Raw genomic sequence first — 18,593 nt, 5'->3', positions numbered from 1 at the left:
AAATGGAACACAGTCTTAGTATCATTGCTTCCGACGCCATGGAGGTAGCTCCCACATCTGGACCCTACCTATGGGCCCATCAACACATGGACCGGGGACCAACGGCTTTACTTCCCTTCCGAAGAAAGGCGTGATCAGAGATGTTATGCCTCAGAACATCCCGACGGCGGTGACTGGGATTGAACCCAGGCCTGCTGGGCTTAGAGGTAATCACGCTTACCACTACACCACCGGCGCCGCTACTGTGAACATTTGAATCAGTTCTAAAAGTGTCTAAAAGAAAATAATTTGCGAGAAATCAATGTAAAAAAGTTAATATACAAACCCGATTTTTTGGGGGTAATTAATGAATTATCTGGGCCTTTTTTGCGCGGCGTGTGAGGTGAGGTGTCACTTCACAAATGACAGCGTCTCACCTCACCTCACCCGCCGCGCAGAATAGGTCAAATCTTTTAAAACCAATACTAAACGAGAACCATTAGAGATTGTAATTGTAATTTATTGAATCAAACGTAATCCTTGTGGATGAACCTTGTATCAGAACATGTATCTTCAACAAAGTGGCTTCAAATGAATTGTTCTACAAATTTGTTGAACATTGTGCTGATCGATCTCAAATATCTAAATAGTGAATATTTTGAAGCCCCTAGCCTAAGGGACCACCCTAATTTCTATTACATCAAAAAATTGCCACAACATATATAAAAACTTTCCCAAAGACACCATACACCTTTTTAGGTGTAATAACGGTTTAAGTGCAAACATGTATGTCTTCCTACATACGGCTTTGAGGCCACCCAAGGTAACTGGCTTTTCAATTACTTGAGCATTATGTTATTGGCGCTGAACTTTTTTATAAAGATTAAATCCAATTTGACGTGGTCCAGTTCGCATCGTTATTCACCCATCAAATTGACAGTATGGATGATTTTTCACAAATCGTAATTTAGCTCGTTAGCAAACGAATTGTTGCGAATGTATTAGCTGAAGCGTTTTACTTTACTGTTCCAATTTATACGGCTCAATGCGACAAAGAAGGACGGATCCCTTAATTAGCTTAGCTGAAATGAAATGTTTGCTGAGATAGCCGTAAATTTTTTTTTGCCGAGATTTGCACAGCTGAGCTCGGTAGAAAAAAGTAAGTGTGTAAATATGTATGAAGCTATATGGAAATGTTATCATTGTTTAAATTTGGCTACCAGACTTCCGTCCAAATTTATCTGAACAGAATATTTTCTTAGTTAAAGATGTTATTTTCTTCACAATAACTAACAGCAACAAGTACATGTATTACAAACATTCAGTTGAATAAATAAAAATCTTGGCATTTAAATTGAATCACGAATAATATCAATATGATTTGTTTGCTGACTGCTACTGATTTGTATTATCAAAATAAAAAAAAAGAATTATATCTTAAACATGGACATGTGTTAACATTTTATTTTGCATTTGTAACTGGACTCCTCAAAAGTTCGCAATCGCTAATAAAAGTACGATTTACTTTGTATCGGCTAGGTGTCTTCTGTGCACATAGGAGTTTATGCACCGAGCAATAAGCGCGCCAAAGACATCAAAATGGTTTAACGTAAAAGTGCACTTCTTTATGCGTTTGTGCACTTATAATCACACCTACAATGTGCACAATGCAATATTTATTATTTAATAACCATAACCAAATAATGATTTTATTTTCAAAAATAATGATAACATTTTTTACATTATTTTAAATCATCGTGACACAAAAAAAAAAAACAAACAAACAAATAAAATACAAATGGTAGTTGAAACATGTTCACAATACGAGTGATAGTTACTTTAGTTTTATAAGTAAACGGAATTGCTTCTACATTATATTATTTGTCAACAATACTTTAAAAATCTGATACCATTTTTAACATGACATTTAATTTATAGCATTTAACTAAACATAATTATGTCATGTTGAATCGTGGTAGACAGAGCATCACGTGCTCCGCGTATACCCACAGGCGTATGCAAGATCTGCGAGCTTGGGTATCATGTGGCCTAAAAAAACATTTAGGTTTTAATATCAGGTGGTATTTTATTTGTGTCATCAATAGTTTGTGTATCAATATGTGATTAAATACCTTCTGAAATTATTAATGGACTTAGTTTTTATTTATTAAAACATTTCATGTGTAGTAAAGGAAATCTTCTATTCAATAAATTTGATAGTTAACATCTAAATATAAGACATGAATCAATACCAAAGTTACGAATAATAGAAACCCTAATTTTAATTTAACGATTAGAAAATTGTATTAATTTGTAGAATGCCGTAAAAGTTCGAAATCCAGACATTTATCAATGCCTACAATGCTCAAAAAAGCGCTCAAATTTTATCATGATTTTTGTAGTATTGCTCAGATTCATCACACATATTTATTATGTTGAAAAGTAGACGTAATATTTAATAAAAATGGTAATGGACGGATTAACGAACCGTCCGGTATTCGGTGCATTTCGGTACATGTTTCATAAAAAGCACAATAGATAATTCGTCTCATGCTCATCAAGAAAATAAGCAACGTTTTAAACAATCAGTTGTTACCATAGTTTTCTGAATAGGTTTTGAAAAAAATGTACAGGTTTTGTAACTTTCAAGTCAGCAGTAATAGATTCAAATATTTGTGAAAAATAAATTCCAAGTGTCATTCAATTTTCAGAGCATCCCTCGAAGTCAACCCAAGCATATTTCAAAAAGCTCTCAAATAAAAAAAAAGCCATATACAGGCATCCGTGGAGATGATGGATTTTTTCCACAACTTTGTGTTATGTAGTTTTTGCATAGTGCTAAATAGTACTGCCCCAGGTCAAGCACCTCATGTCTGAAAGTGGATAAGCTCTAATTAAAATAACTAAAATGACGAATAAAATAAATTATGAACGCGTAAAAAATAACTTTGGGTTATAAAAAGGACATAGTTGAGGAGCATGTGTTTTAATTTTGATTCGTTGAGCTGTAGAATTATGTGAAAATAAAATCACAAATCAATTAATGTGTTGTTATATGAACTGAAGCATATTTTTATAACAACTGCCAGTAGATATTTTTATGAAATTTTATTTTATTGTACTATACCTATAAATGAAATGTCATACTTTTACGAGAAATAATAACTATTGTTTTCAAACTAAATTTTTATATGTGTTTGGAACTTTTATTTGCTCAATAGGGTCAATATTACAAACACATTTTTAGAGTAATCTATGTGACATCAACAAAACAAACAAAATGTTAACAAAACTTAGATTGTAGTATCAATATAATAGAGATGAACTAGCAGCATTTATATCAGTCAAATGAAAGAAATTAGCACCGTATAAAAGTGAATCTAAAATAAAAAAAAAACTTATATTTTAAAAAGTGAATACTACAAGGCCATAATAAAAGTAAAAATATGAGAAATCGGTGTTAATTGTTGAATATAAAAAATTTATTAGACATATCGTCACTGGAAGCTTTAGTGGGGGGCTGAAGGATCACTTGTCCTCTCTCTTTTCTTGTCATCCATGCGCATTTTGCACCAAAGCAGACTCCTGTGCTAAAAATAAGACCTCAGAACTTTTGTTTAGCTTAAACAGTAAAAATTGCTCAGTTAGAATGTAATATAGTGCTACATTATAAAATATAATATCAAGCGATACTAATAACACCGAATGTTAATAGTGCTACTTAGCTGTGATAGAAAATGGGTTCAGCGAAATATGTTCTGAGAGATTATTTTCAACACAGTAGTGTAAAATTCGTAATGAATACAAGGTTGATAATATTATAAAAAATGTTTGTCAACCTTGTGTGTTGGCTAAAAATAATAGGAAGAGCCCATATGCTCCCCACTGAAACAACAGTGCATTTCGTGTTTCTTTGCAAAAACATATTCCGAAACCCTTTGTATTTCTTTCTTTTTGCCGTGGCATCTAAGTGATAAGAAAAATCCGCACTAATTCACGTATTTGGATTATTTGGGTCGGAAACCTGGACAAAATAGGACAGCTCAATAATTGAATTAGATTTGTACACCACTATGCACCTATAAACTCAGTTTATTATGTGGCAGCAATAATGATTTCATTTGATTTGTTCACAAACAGCAGCATGCAAAACATTGAGAATGCAAAAAGGCAAATATATAACAACACCTAAAGAATTCACACCATAGACTTAAAATGATCATAATTTCCAATAACCTTGCTTGCCAAGGAACAAAAATCTATTGAAAAAGGCAAAAAACTAGAGGAAAATAGCAATTGAAAATTAAAAAAGTTTCAATAAAAAAATCTTTTTTCTCCGGTACAACCACCAAAAATATATTAAAAGAAAAATAAAAGATGCAGCAACAAATTCAAAAGTAGCAATGTTGCAAACATCATGAATGATTCATAAATAATAGCAGTACTTCCAAATAAAAATCTTATAGCAGCAGTAAAATAAATCAAAATGAGCACTAAAAAATAATAAAAGAGGGTTGGTTACACAGATAAAAATTCTGAATAATAATAGTGATGTAATCATTCATTCGCTTAAGGGGGTATTCCCGATCTTTTTTTTTTTTCAAAAAATCAAATTTTTTTTTTTACGTTTTTTTGTACTTTTGACTATAAACTTTCATCCCCCCAAGCCGTTTTCCGATCAGCGAATTCGGTGTCCAGGCATAGCTGACTAATGGTAAGAACCCCCAAATGGTTTTAACTAAAGTCAAAACTTTAAACGCGTTTTTCTCGAAACCACATTTTTTTTATCGGGCGAAGATTTTTCTCAGAAACTATAAGAGATATTGACATGAATCTATGCGCATTTTGTTCCTTATTAAATTCTTTGGAGCTTCTCCCACTTTCAGCTAAAAATATTAACATTTAACATTGTTTGAAGCACCTTAAAGCTGCAAAAAAGCGGGCTAAAAATAGCCTGTTTTTTCATATGGCCGCCATTTTGTTAATTTGCTGCCAATTTTTTGCTGCCAACGGGAGAAGCTCCAGAGAATCTTATGCAGATTATTAATTTCATCACGAAATCTGTTTCAGATGAAGCCGTTCCAGAGAAAAGTCTTCGCCCGTCCAGGCGTTTGCGGCGAACAGGGGTCTGTTTGCCGCCATTTTGTGACGTCAATAATGTCTTTTTTTTATGTCGAAAAAAATTTATTTGTAAACTTTAATGTTCAATAAACAAGAATCCCAAAGAGTTAGGCGCATTACTATTCATTTTCCTTGAAAAAAAAAATTAATTGAAAAACAGGCCGAAAAAAGGCAAAAGATTGGGAATACCCCCTTAAACTTGTATTTCATTTCACGGAACCTAGCAACTTGTATAAAATGTTGTTTACAACAATGGGCTTTTGTATACAATATTTGCTACATTGCATTGCATGAAATGTCTCAGAGCTTTTCATGATATAAAATGTAAACTTATATGATATGTGACGCTCCATTTATGTGCATCATACTGAACAGATATTTACACTACTTTTTTCGAACTGTGTAGTAATGCAATCTAACATGAAGCTTTAGTGCGATAATTTATTAGCTAGAGAAGGGTCTGAAGAGGATAGGTTGATAGTTCCGCCAGGCAGAATTATAATGGAATAGAAGTTTGTAAATGAGCGAGGGCCATTAATGCGACAGTACTAGTCAAACGCACACTTCTTTACCTAAAGGCCCACTAGAAGGCACATTAGATTCGGATCGAACAGCTAAATCGATTGTTTAACTTTAAAATGTACGTCAACACAACGCAAACGGATCTAATGTTGGTGGCTCTTAACTCATGAATTGATGAGGAGATTTGAAGTACACTGGAGTTGTTTTTTACGCGGGGGACACCTGCCGCGTAAAAAAAAAACGTGTAAAAAACCACTTAAATTCCGAAATCCACGTAAACCAAACCGCGTTAATTAAAAAAAAAAACCCTGTGAATATCAAAATTCACCTAAATTCCAACCAAGATATTTGTACTACAAAGAAGGTATTTAACCCTTGGTCTGTGCCAAAACAAGTTTACATTTGTCTGTACCTTTGGGTCATTTTGACCCCAAAATCAAATTGTCATATCTCAGCGAAGGTTCAAAGGATTTTTGAAATCACAATTGTTTTGTAAAGTAAGTTTAAATTTCTTTCAATTTAAATTATCAAAGTTTATTCTCTCATAGAGAGGGGTAATTGTAAAAATATACATATGAAGTGGCATATTTTGATATAAGAAATGTTTATATCACGAGATTCTAACCAAATAGGATGTTGCTTCCTTCTGCTAAGATATTCAGAAATACAAGGTCTTCAAAACTATGGATAGTGTATGACCTAATTGACTCACTAGATGCCACTAAAAGAAAAATGATTGTTTCTTTAAAATATTTTCCCATACTCTCGAACCGCACAAAGTGGCTCGATGATCGAAAATATATGTCAGAAATTTCAACTTCGGTAATGGAATTGCAGATCACCTTGCCGGAACGCAAGCTGTGAGCCATGAAACAAGGTGTTCATCGAGGTTTCTCGTGACAGTCCCTCGACGGAATTGCGCCAATAGCCACGTTTTTTTTTAGAATTGACTAATTGCTTCAGCTTTGTCTCAAGCTTTGAATATTCCTCGAAGTATGTGGAGCTTTTGAGTCTACGAAAAGATTTAGTTTCACTTTGAAGGGTGTACTTGGAACTTTTCTTTTTTGTGCTTCCAGTGAGCTTTTTTTTAATCAAATCGTTGAGGAATCGATATTCTTCCAATGGTAAAAGCGTCTCTATTGATTCGACACCGATTATTACCGCCGTTGCATATTTTTGCCAGTCGATGTTCCATGTAAGATCAAATGGAACTCGAGATGGTTAGGCAGTGAGGGCCACACTTAATTGAAATAATGATGGGGAAATGATCGCTACCATTGCTCTATGATAACTTTCCACAGCAAGTCCAATTATAGCGATCTTGAACATGGAGATGGTCGAGTTAAAAATAAAATGTTAAAATCGTGGAAGTTGAGTTCTTTATCGGATGAAATTCATGTTTCACAGAGTGCAAATATATCACAATTGTGAAGTAAATTTTTTTAACGAGCCTAGTTAGGCGGATAATCACAGGTGGGCTGAAACTCACGGTCCGCTAGTGTTGGTGAGGTATTTGTCGATAATATTCATGAAAATTTCACTATTTTGCCATAAACAGTGCCAAAGGCACCTCTAATTGTGCGCCGTTTTTTAATGAATACGTTTTTAGCTATTCAAACTAACGGTGTTATATCATATTAAAGAACGAAACACAGAAAAGCACTAATCTACAGGTATAACACGAAATCCTTATTACGATTTTAATTGCAATATGATCTTGATAAAATAAATCCTACACTCAAAATAAATTAAATACAAAAAGCTTAAAAAGTATGCAAATTCCCGCTTCACCTTATTGAGTCCGAGCCATGATGAATACTAAGAAATAATACAAAATGAATAAAAATTAATCAAAAATGATTAAAATTCAATCAAAAATTATTCAAACAGAATAAAAAATTATTAAAATTTATTCAAGCATGATAACTTTCAATTTAAGGAACCATGATAAAACTGGGTTTAATATCAGATGACTATTTTAAAGCAAGAGATAATTAATTTTTAATCATTCGATATGATTCAACCATAGAGGTAACCCTAATACTAGTAGGTCCCGAAAAAACGTGCTCTACTTTTCGGCTCAGCTCTGGTACTATCTTCGGCTATCCAAGCTAGTCAATTCACCCCTCGAAACATAGGAAAATCCACTAATCCCTCATTTTATCTGTCAAACTTTCATAGCGTAGAGTGGCCAGGTTATTTTTTTCATTATCGGTAGCTTCTCAAAACTTTTATTGGTAGTTATCGGTAGGTTGACTTAAGAAAGTTTTCCCGATACTTGAAACTTTTGTGAGCGGGTTTTGTGTGCTTCAGAACAATACACTGTCCTTCAGATCTTCTGCTTCAAACGTGTCGAAATCAATTTTTCTATTTATAATATAAAAATCTGTGATTCTCGGTAGGAAAAGTGAAAAATCGGTAGTTTTGAACCTTTCGTATGTGAATCGGTAGGCACCCCGAAAATCGGTAGGACTACCGATAAATCGGTAGGTCTGGCCACCCTGCATAGCGAATCAAAACAAACATTGTGTAGTAGTAGAATTCTGACTAGAAAGGGGTACGTTAATCGATTTGCTTGGGACCAATAGGCTAGTCAAGCAGGGAGCCAATTTTAAATCGCTAGTTTCCACCGGTTGATTCAACTGAGTTTGTCAAATTGATTAAATTTCAAGGAAAATGAGAATAGTTTAATTTATCAGTGTATGTGATGGGAGATGATTTTTTCTACATGTTTGCTGTGTTTAAATCAAGCTGAACAATGCATTAGGTCCTAAGAAACATTGAAAAGATTCTCTTTGTCAACTTTCTCTTTGCATTCTTACCAGCATTTTAAGACATTCCCGGCTATTTTCAGCCGCCAGATCAATAAAAAAAAGCTATTATCAAGCTTCTAATACGACAAACACGACAAGAAACGGTTTTACGGTACATACGATGATATCGTGTGGCTTTGCTACTTGTGCTATTTCAAGTCGTAGTTTTATTCGTTATTTTTCGTGTCTTATCTAGTCAAAAATATTTATTTCTTGACCAAGTTTTTCGTTTTAATCATCCGGACATTATTGTTAAAAAATTGTGCTCGTAAAGTAGTTATTCGAAGTACAATTTAAATGTTTTTTGTCCGCGCTGTGCTGTGCTATAGAGTTGTTTTTGTTCATTCTTCACCTACGTGCTATTGTTGAAACAGCACTCAATCATCCTGAGCTTGTTTGTCATCACCGTCCTACCGCCAACTTTTGTTCCTGCAAGAAGTCTAATTAAAGGCGTTTGACCGTTCAACTGCCAGCATGGAGACAAATTGTGCCAAGTGCTCGTTGGAAATTACTGGCATTGAGTATGTGACCTGCCGAGGATACTGTGGCAGTGTGTTTCACATGACGTGTTCCGGAGTGTCTCGTGCCCTGTCTGGTTACTTCACATCCCATCGGAAAAACCTCTTTTGGATGTGCGATAAATGTGCGGAACTTTTTGAGAATTCGCACCTCCGATCCATCACCAATTTGGCAGTTGAAAAATCACCGCTGCTTTCTCTCACGGAAGCTATCACGAATTTGCAGACGAAAATTAAACAGTTGTCATCAAAGCCTGTCCCGTCAATTCTGCCACCTGCTGTCAACCGATGGCCAACACTTGAAGCAACTCGACCATCAAAACGATTTCGTGGATCCGACTCTGTGGTGCCTAAAACATCTGAGTGTCAGTCTGGTTCAAAACTGTCAGAACGTCATCTCTGTACCTACATGTGAAAAACCGGCGGCAAAATTCTGGCTCTACTTGTCCCGTATCCAACGTGATGTGAGCAACGAAGCAATCTCTGAAATGGTGAAAGCCAACCTGGAATTCGAAAATGAACCTGATGTTGTGAAATTGGTCGCCAAAGGAACCGACACCAGTAACATGACCTTTATTTCATTCAAAGTCGGTCTAGACCCAGCTTTGAAGAAGAGAGCTTTGGATCCGTCATCTTGGCCCGAAGGAGTTCTATTCCGTGAATTCGAAGATCACTCGGCTCAAAAATTTCGGAGACCATCTGGTGTGAATCTAACACCCACGCCAGTGACACCGCAGACGACGTTTGCAGCAAATCAACCGATGGATGGACCCCGGGACGCGCAAAAATAAGCATTTTGGAAGCCTCTTATCCACTCAGCACAGTCGCGCCGATAAATGGTGAATGCAGTCGAAGTCGTCCCGGCCCTGTGTCTGATGTGCGAGAAGAGGTCTTCCAGCTTGCTTGTCTAGGCAAGTATCAACATAATTTTCATAATTTCCTGCCTGATGATGATTCCCTCCTCAGATCACCAACTTGTTCTGCCGGGAGTACCTCCAACCAACATGGACAACGCCTTGAACGTCCCCTACCTATGTCGGGACGCACCGAAAATTCCTACACGCCGGCATCTCGTGACAACAGTTGTGGAATTGCTGGTGACAACGATGTTTGGCTTTACTTCCAAAACGTACGTGGTCTAAGAACCAAAATTGACGACCTGGTTATAGCGGTATGTGATTGCAATTACGATGTCATCATATTGATAGAAACGGGCCTTGACGACAGCATCAACTCACTGCAACTTTTTGGTACTGACTTTAATGTATTTCGCTGCGATCGCAGTGCTCGTAATAGCCAGAAAGCGAAGTTTGGAGGAGTGCTTATTGCCGTGGCCAGCGTTTACAAGTCTGTTGAGATAAAGACTATTAATGGTAGTAACCTGGAACAAGTAAGTGTGTCTGCCTGTATTCGCGGAAAGCGGTTCGTGCTTTGCGCTGTATATATTCCTCCAGATCGTAGTCGGGACGTAGGTGTTATCGATGCCCATTTAGCTACTCTTCGTGAATTACGTGATGCAACTCCAGATGCTGACCTTTTGCTTGCTTGTGGTGACTACAATCAACCACACATAGCATGGGATTGTCTTGATGATGGAATCTTAAACCTTGATCCTTCCACGACGTCTGCTGCCAGTGCTGCTCTGATGGATGGAACGAGCTTCCTGAATATCCGGCAATACAACTCTATTCGCAATCACCTGGGGCGCATCCTAGATTTGGTTTTCTGTGATTCCGATTGCAACATTGTAGTTAACGAAGCGGTGTCCCCATTGCTGGCTATTGATTTGCATCATCCACCGATTTTATTCTCCTTACCAACTCAATCCGATTGTGTTGACCGTGTGGAATCCCTTGATGCTGGTGAACATACGCTCGACTACTCAAAAATCGACTTCGCCATGCTCAACGAGTTCCTGATGAGCTGTGATTGGAGCAGTATTCTGGCAACAAATGACGTCAACGATATGGCAGCACAATTTTGCAACATAATTTGCAATTGGCTCACCGATAACACTCCAAGACGAAAACCTCCTATATCTCCTGCTTGGAGTTCTCCTCTCCTGCGGCTTTTGAAACGCGATAAAAATTCCTGGCAGCGTAAACTTCGCCGACATCGAACTTCTGAAACGAAACGCAACTTTCATCGCGCTTGCAACGCCTATCGTAAGCTTAATTCAACCCTATACAAGTCATATGTCTTGCGTGTCCAGACCAATTTACGTAGAAATCCCAAGAGCTTCTGAAAGTTTGTGAACTCCAAGCGAAAATCTTCGAATATTCCTTCATCCGTATTTTTTGGCGATTTGGAGTCTACTTCTATGCTCGAATCGTGTGATCTATTTTCCCGCCACTTCAGTTCTGTTTTTTCGGATTCAGCCGCCAACGCAGATGAAGTAGAAAGAGCGGCTTGCAATGTTCCTGAGGGTCTCATCGATTTGCGTACATTTGTGGTTAGCAATATGTATGTCGTTAAAGCTGTTAGGAAGTTGAAGAAATCTGTTTCACCGGGTCCTGATGGTGTACCTGCAATCATTTTTTGCCGCTGTGTTGCTGTTTTAGCTGATCCCCTAGCTCGCATCTTTACCGCTTCGTTGCACCAAGGAGTTTTCCCCGAAATATGGAGACATTCCTTTATGTTCCCTGTCCATAAGAAGGGCGACAAACGTGACGTGACAAATTATCGTGGCATAACAAGTCTATCTGCAGCTTCAAAATTATTCGAGATCATTGTGAACGATGCTATCTTCTTTCATGTCAAGAGCTACATTTCAGCAACGCAACACGGATTTATGCCAGGACGCTCAGTTACATCAAATTTGCTGGAGTTCACCTCAACATGTATAAATCACTTGGAAAATAGGGCTCAAGTAGATACCGTTTATACCGATCTGAAAGCGGCATTCGATTGCATCGATCATGGTATTCTTCTTCGGAAAATGTCTCGCCTGGGAATTTCGGATGGTTTGGTTGATTGGCTGAAATCATATCTTTCCAACAGAACACTTCGTGTCAAGCTGGGTTCGTGCACTTCATCACCATTTGCTGCATCCTCCGGTGTTCCCCAGGGCAGCAATTTAGGACCATTGCTGTTCACAATCTTCTTCAACGATGTGACGCTCCTCTTGCCGAGTGGTTGTGTGCTCATATACGCCGATGATCTAAAACTATACATTGTTGTCAAGAACGTCGAGGATTGCCGTCAGCTCCAAGCAATGTTAGACCAATTTGTTGATTGGTGCCGCTTAAACAAGCTTTCCGTCAGTATATCAAAATGTGTGGTCATGACATTTAATAGCACAAGAACGTCAATCGTATTCGATTACTCAATTGATGGATTTGTACTAGAAAGAGTAGAACAAGTAAGCGACCTAGGTGTAATGCTGGACCCTAAACTTACGTTTGAATTACACCGTTCAATGGTAATCACTAAGGCTAATCGTCAGCTTGGTTTTATATCAAGAATCTCAAGAGATTTTTCGGATCCGTTCTGTTTAAAAGCACTGTACTGTTCACTCGTTCGTCCGATTATCGAGACTGCATCTGTTGTTTGGACTCCCTACCAACTTTCCTGGAACATCAGAATAGAACGTATCCAAAAAACATTCATTCGTCGAGCATTAAGACAACTTCCTTGGAGAGATCCACTAAACTTACCTCCGTATGCTGAGAGATGTCGCTTGCTAAGCATGGACACGTTACAACGACGGCGACAAATTCAACAGGCAACATTCGTCGCGAAGTTATTAAGTGGTGAAATTGACTCTACCCACTTACTCTCTTGCTTGAACTTTCGTGCGCCAAGCAGATTTCTACGCTCAACGTTCCTATTGCGTCAAGACTCACACCGCTCTTCTTTTGGACAACATGAACCTGTTACAAGTATGATTCGCACGTTTTCTACAGTTGAAGAGTTGTTCGAGTTTGGGGAACCTGCTGCTCAATTCCAGAGACGTATTATTAACTCCAGATACATTTAGTATTTGTTATGGCTTCTGGTTCATTAAGACTTATTGTCAGATGGATGTATTAAATAAAAATAAAATTCACTGTAAAAAAATTCACTGTACTCCAGTTATTAATAAAAGGGAAAATCCATGAAATATTTTATTTTCGATCAAATATTTTAAATCTTAGGATTATTGCTTTCACAACTTTTTGTTTTTATTTTTTTTTATTTAATCATTTGTTTAAGAGATTTTTAGCCGAAGGCTAGCTCATCTCTGCTTTCACTACTTTAAATACACTCGTAAATTCATTAATTACTGTAATTACTGTAAAACAATAATATTTCAATTATTTCCAATGCACCTTAAATACCTTTTATTATACTAATTATCGTTTTGTTATTTATTTAAAATACTGATCAAGGTATTTAAATTCATAATATTTAAATTTTTAAAGTTTTTAAATTACTGTCAATTGTATTCTAAATGCCATGCACTCATGCCAGGAATTGCGTCCTCCTCAAAAACTAAACTTCTTTGCAATTTCGAAGAGAAGCAAACTCGGTGACAAGGTTCTGGCACAGACAAACAGACATAAATCATTGAATATTTCTCACTGTAAAACATCGTCGCTAAAACATTACCGCCATCTGTTGAGTACACTGTGGTGGGTAGTACGCTGAACAGATGGCGGTAGTGTATAAACGTCAAACTCAAGGGAAATGACTGGTGGTGGTACTACCAGCTACGACACTTTTGAATTGCCCATTAAATGCTTGTTCGATGATGAACAACTTGTGAGTGTTATGTCTGTGTGTCTGTGGTTCTAGTTTCTTTTGGATGACACCAAATTTTTGGGAGCAAATTCGTGCATGCATGCTTTCTCCTCCGTCTCGGTGTCAAAATTTGGTTAATTGGTAGTAGCTATACTGAAGATCCGAGAGATGTCGCCCCTTCAGTGGTAGGAAAATCATTTTTGCAGTATGGAGAATATCAGAAAAGCCACGATTTGTGACTAAACATGCTTTCACAGAAGGAAACAAATAAACAAGTGTTTACCTTATCACCATAGTAATGTACTCGTGCAATTTTTGTGCACCTAAAACTGCCCATAAAGACGATAATGAATAAAAACTGAAAATATTCATGCATTTCCAAATAGTTTACTACCATTCCCATACATTCGAAGTTACTGGCCCTCTGGATGTAGATGATGTCAAAAACAACAAAACATGATTAATTCTCAGCGCACGAGAGAATCTAAATAAATACAATAATGAGATGTCACACGCTATGATCTGATATGTAGAATATGTTTACCAATAATGTGGGCAAAATGTATAACCCAAGTCAGCTAATTTATATTCAAACAAAATTCATATAAGGATCATATTTACCAATCTAGGTGATCTCTTAGTGCATTTGGGTAAACTGATTTTAGCATGCATGATGGTTTTGATTCCAGTTACGATATTTTTACACCTTACCACCCTCCTAACTTGAACGTAAGATCGCGCTAGTGTGCGTGTTACAAACGTCATAATGGTTAACATTAGAAAGCGTATACACATGGCAGAATTCGGCATACCTGCTGATACCATAACAAGTAGAATCATCATTGTAGTACACGCTATTTCAAAACTACCCAAATTTGCGTAGAATCCACCCAGATCGGTCAAAACTCAACCTATCCAAAAATGGGTAAACTATGTTGGGAGTGTGACAAGTTAACAAATTAACAACATCGACATGAATCTGATCGACTTTGTTCATTTGTCAACTTGTCACTTTACCCATTTTTGGGTAGGTTCAGTTTTGACCAATCTGGGTGTATTCTACACAAATTTAGGTAGTTTTCAAATATCGTGTAGTATATTGACATGTGAATGAGCCTTTGGAGCAAAGCTATCCATCCTTTTATTTTTAGGTAATTCATCCAGATGTCACGCCATTTTAGATTTTGACGTTCATTCAGAATCATCATCGGGACGACGTGTGTGTACATTCAGAAGAGTTTCTTAACAAATTTTCTTAATATTTTTCACTTGAAGTTTTAGGAAGATTATATTTTGCTCAAAAAAATTGGATTCTCGATTGTTTGCACTAAAGTATGGCAAAGTTGACGTACGTTTATCGTTCGGATGAAATGAATTGTGTCAAAGTATCAAAGCGACAGCTGCCTTTGATAGGAGGAGAAAACTTAATGGTAATGATTAGATCTCTTTGATTCATTCATTGTTTAGTACTAACTTCATGCACACATAAATAATTATTATTTTCAACAGATGCTCATGGATTTAAACTCTAGAGGATTGGTATTTGATCATCCACCAGTAAGAGGACAAGAACTTGACGAGTTTATGAAAAAATATCGTCTCTTAACTCCTGCTGAATTACGACTGTCTTTGCACGTACCAACTATGGAATTTACGTCTGTTCTTAGCCAAAATGTGCCTTGCGTTGGGTGCCGAAGAAGCGTTGAGAGACTTTTCTATCAATTGATGCTTTCTGGTCATCCTACTCTTGATCCGATCATTATAACTGGCAAAGGTGTTCTAACCATTGGTGAGGATAAATTGAAATCACCGCAAGCCGTATGTACTCTTCTTCACAAACACAAGATGGTGCTGGATGAGTTGCTAGATAATCAGTTCCGAAATAGGAAAAGTTCACGCTGCAATCTACATTCGTTGGACTCATTTCGGTCGCGCCCATTTTCTGAAACATGGAGAGATGTATGGAACTGTATGAAACAACAATGCAAGGATGAGTTAGCTGTGATTGAGGCTTCAGAACTTCATACCACTCTTGATGGTTATCTGAAAAAGCATAAGTTTTGTCAAGAGTGTCGGACAAAGGTTGATATCAGCGACTATTTTGATGGTTGTTTTTAAATCTCAATTTATTTTGATTTTGTTTCAGGTGGAAAAGGCATATTCTTTATTGGTGGATGAAAGCAATCCTGCTAAGGAAAAAGGATATGTTCCTCATTTATACTCTGGAATCAAGCGTTGTCTGTCCGATAAGCATATCCATCTGCAGACAAAATTGGAATATATTGACAGCCTGATCAAACGTGCGGAACCGGAACTCAGTGGAAGGTATAAATGTTGTGTTGTTATTTTATTATTCAAATATGTTGTCCACTCTTGAGGGGGCGAGAAGTTCCTAAAATTTGCGACAGTACATTTAATAGGCCCCATACACCCTGCAATTGGTTGACAACCAGCTTAGGTTGATGCTCGGTACAGTACAAAATTGACAGTTGGTAAATCGGTTGAATCAATCAAAATCAATGCGTTTTGATTTAAGATCGAGATAGTCTAAAGTGCACGCCACACGAGAAAAGGTTCGTCACTATTTCCATCAATATTTTCAACAATATTTTCGGTAGGTCATTAATACAGAGCCGCTCCTTACTAACATCATTTTATCTGATGGAATATTCCGAGTCTAAACACATCCACCCTGACAAAAGTTGCCGAGGAACAGGCCCCAACTGCTGATGTAGTCCGACAACCAGTTGAAGAATCAAGTTTACAACCAGTTTGCAGTGTGTATAGGCTGTATAATAAGCGTGGAAGACTGAGTGACACTAGCACCTAGCTTGTGGACGTCATATTTGAACCACCCCTTTTGATCATTCTCTTACACAATAAATTTCAGAAATTCTAGGCATCGAGAGCGACATGCAAAAACCCTAGAAATTGCACAAGAAGAGGTTTTAACATGCATTGGTATGTGTCTTTATGAAAGGCTGCGTCGTATAAGTGTTTGCCTGCGTGAAGAAGAAAATGCTTGCCAAGTCCTAGCAGCTGTAGCAGTGCATGCATTGTGTCGAAGTTTCGATATGGCAGTTGAGAATAAGCAAGGGATTAGCAATTTAGAGCTTTTGTATGAAGAAATAAGTCGCGAAGAACGTTCCAAAGAACTAAAAAAGGAGCAAAAGAAATTAAAGAAGCGAAAGAAGCGTAATGAGAAAAAACTCACGGACAGCACGGCAGAATGTGATGCTGTCAATGTTTCCGAAAATTGCTCATGTTTACCAGATGACATAGAGGAAGACGATAGAGATGATCGTATTATACTTTGCGACGGGACTATCATTGATGCATCCCCAAAACCGTTCATTACATTGAACAAAAGCGAGACTAGTGTTACGAAATCAAATGTCATCACAAATGGATGTATCTCATGCCAAGATTCCGCAACCACGAATTTCTCCCCCAGTAATGTGTGTACCCGAGCTTCTATCGATGGGGGCTACTCATCTGAGCCTCTTCATACAGAATCTTCACACATGTCCTCAAACATCGATTCCACAACGTCTAGTTTGGTTAGTACTCCGGAAGGATCAGAGGTGGCATGTTCAGAGGGTTTTTGTAATCATGGGGGATTGACGCATTCAAAAATTAATTCTTCACTAATGCAATGCAATAACGGTATCGGAACTTTACAATCAACAAGCTTCAAACAAAATTATTTTCCGGGACTTCCAATGACATTACAGGAAATGCTGGTAAGTTTTATAACATACTACTCATGAATAAGCACTGTACTGTACTTTCTTCACAGGATAAATCATCGACTGAAGATGACGATGCTGAAAACGATTTCATCCCTAATGAATGTATATTGGAATTCAAATCCCGCAGCAATGCTATAAAACAACAAAGGGAGGCTCTTCGCCAACAACTTTTGAACAATTTTAAACGGTTATGCGTCAACCATTGCAAACAGGAGCAATCAGATAAAAATCCTAACTAACTAAGACATTTTTTACTAATAATTTGATTACAATGTCTGATAATTAAACCGTTATTTTCAATAAAATGATGTAGAGGCAGAACGCTTCGTATAGAGTAATTTTTGTTTTGATTTTATGTATATATAGGTATATATTTATATTTCAATCTGACCGAAAACAACATTATTTCAAGAAGGCTGACAACTCTTCGGTTTTCTCAGACAGGCACAACCGCTCAAAAGTAAATGCTCCAAACCAGTGTCCAAACTGTTAGTTGCATAAATACAGGAATACCCGCGTTGAGCGGTGGGTAGACGGCACCCACCGCCATTTCTCAACAGTTTTTCAACCAACTGAGCTAACGTTTTGTGAGTGTCATGTTTGCGGCCCTAATTACATACAAAAAATCAGCTCAATTGGTTGAAAGGTTGCTGAGAAATGGCGAATCGGTAATTCCTGTATTATTTTCTTACAGCAACTTACAGTAAAAGCAAAAAAAGTAAGTACGGGAACAAACCTACTACTTTTGTAAACAAGGACTTCACCAACAGATTTCTCGCTAATAAAAGCTCACTCCTGCACGATGCTGGTAGTGACACTACCGTTTTTTTTTTTTTTTAATTTGTTCTAAGGATATTTTATTCCACGGGCTTATTCATCTCCGAGAATCCCAATAGAAAAAAAAAATCTAGACTTCCCTGGGTACTTGCCCCACAATTATACTACTGCATTTTTTTAACTTTTTTTTTAGAATTAAAGTTTTAAAAAATAGCAGGTGCGCTGATAGCAGCTTCTTATTATTATTATTATAATTATACTTATTAGTAATATTATTCTTCTTCTTTGCCTTTCAAGCTTATTGCTTATCGCACATTAGCGTATTGTGGGCTATCATCTTAGTTGCTAGATGCACTTCCACAGTTATTAACTGAGAGCTTTCGATGCCT

The 18,593-nt window shown here is 37.1% G+C and overlaps 1 protein-coding gene across 1 annotated transcript; it reads left to right on the top strand.

The window, feature by feature from the left end:
• The first annotated feature begins 763 nt into the window (after positions 1 to 763).
• LOC135697092 (gametogenetin-binding protein 2-like) lies at positions 764 to 17,765 on the top strand. The gene is given in 6 exon segments (XM_065216679.1): positions 764 to 802; positions 15,343 to 15,378; positions 15,380 to 15,757; positions 15,822 to 16,000; positions 16,566 to 17,418; positions 17,475 to 17,765. Coding segments are annotated over 6 exon segments (1,677 nt in total). The 3' UTR covers positions 17,667 to 17,765.
• The last annotated feature ends 828 nt before the right edge of the window (positions 17,766 to 18,593 follow it).

The sequence above is a fragment of the Ochlerotatus camptorhynchus genome, unplaced genomic scaffold (genome assembly GCF_037179485.1).
Source record: "Ochlerotatus camptorhynchus isolate MF236.1 unplaced genomic scaffold, CSIRO-AGI_Acam_v1.1 ptg000067l, whole genome shotgun sequence".
NCBI lineage: Eukaryota > Metazoa > Arthropoda > Insecta > Diptera > Culicidae > Ochlerotatus > Ochlerotatus camptorhynchus.
The sequence above is the reverse complement of the archived record's forward strand: the minus strand, read 5'-3'. Positions and strand labels throughout refer to the sequence as shown.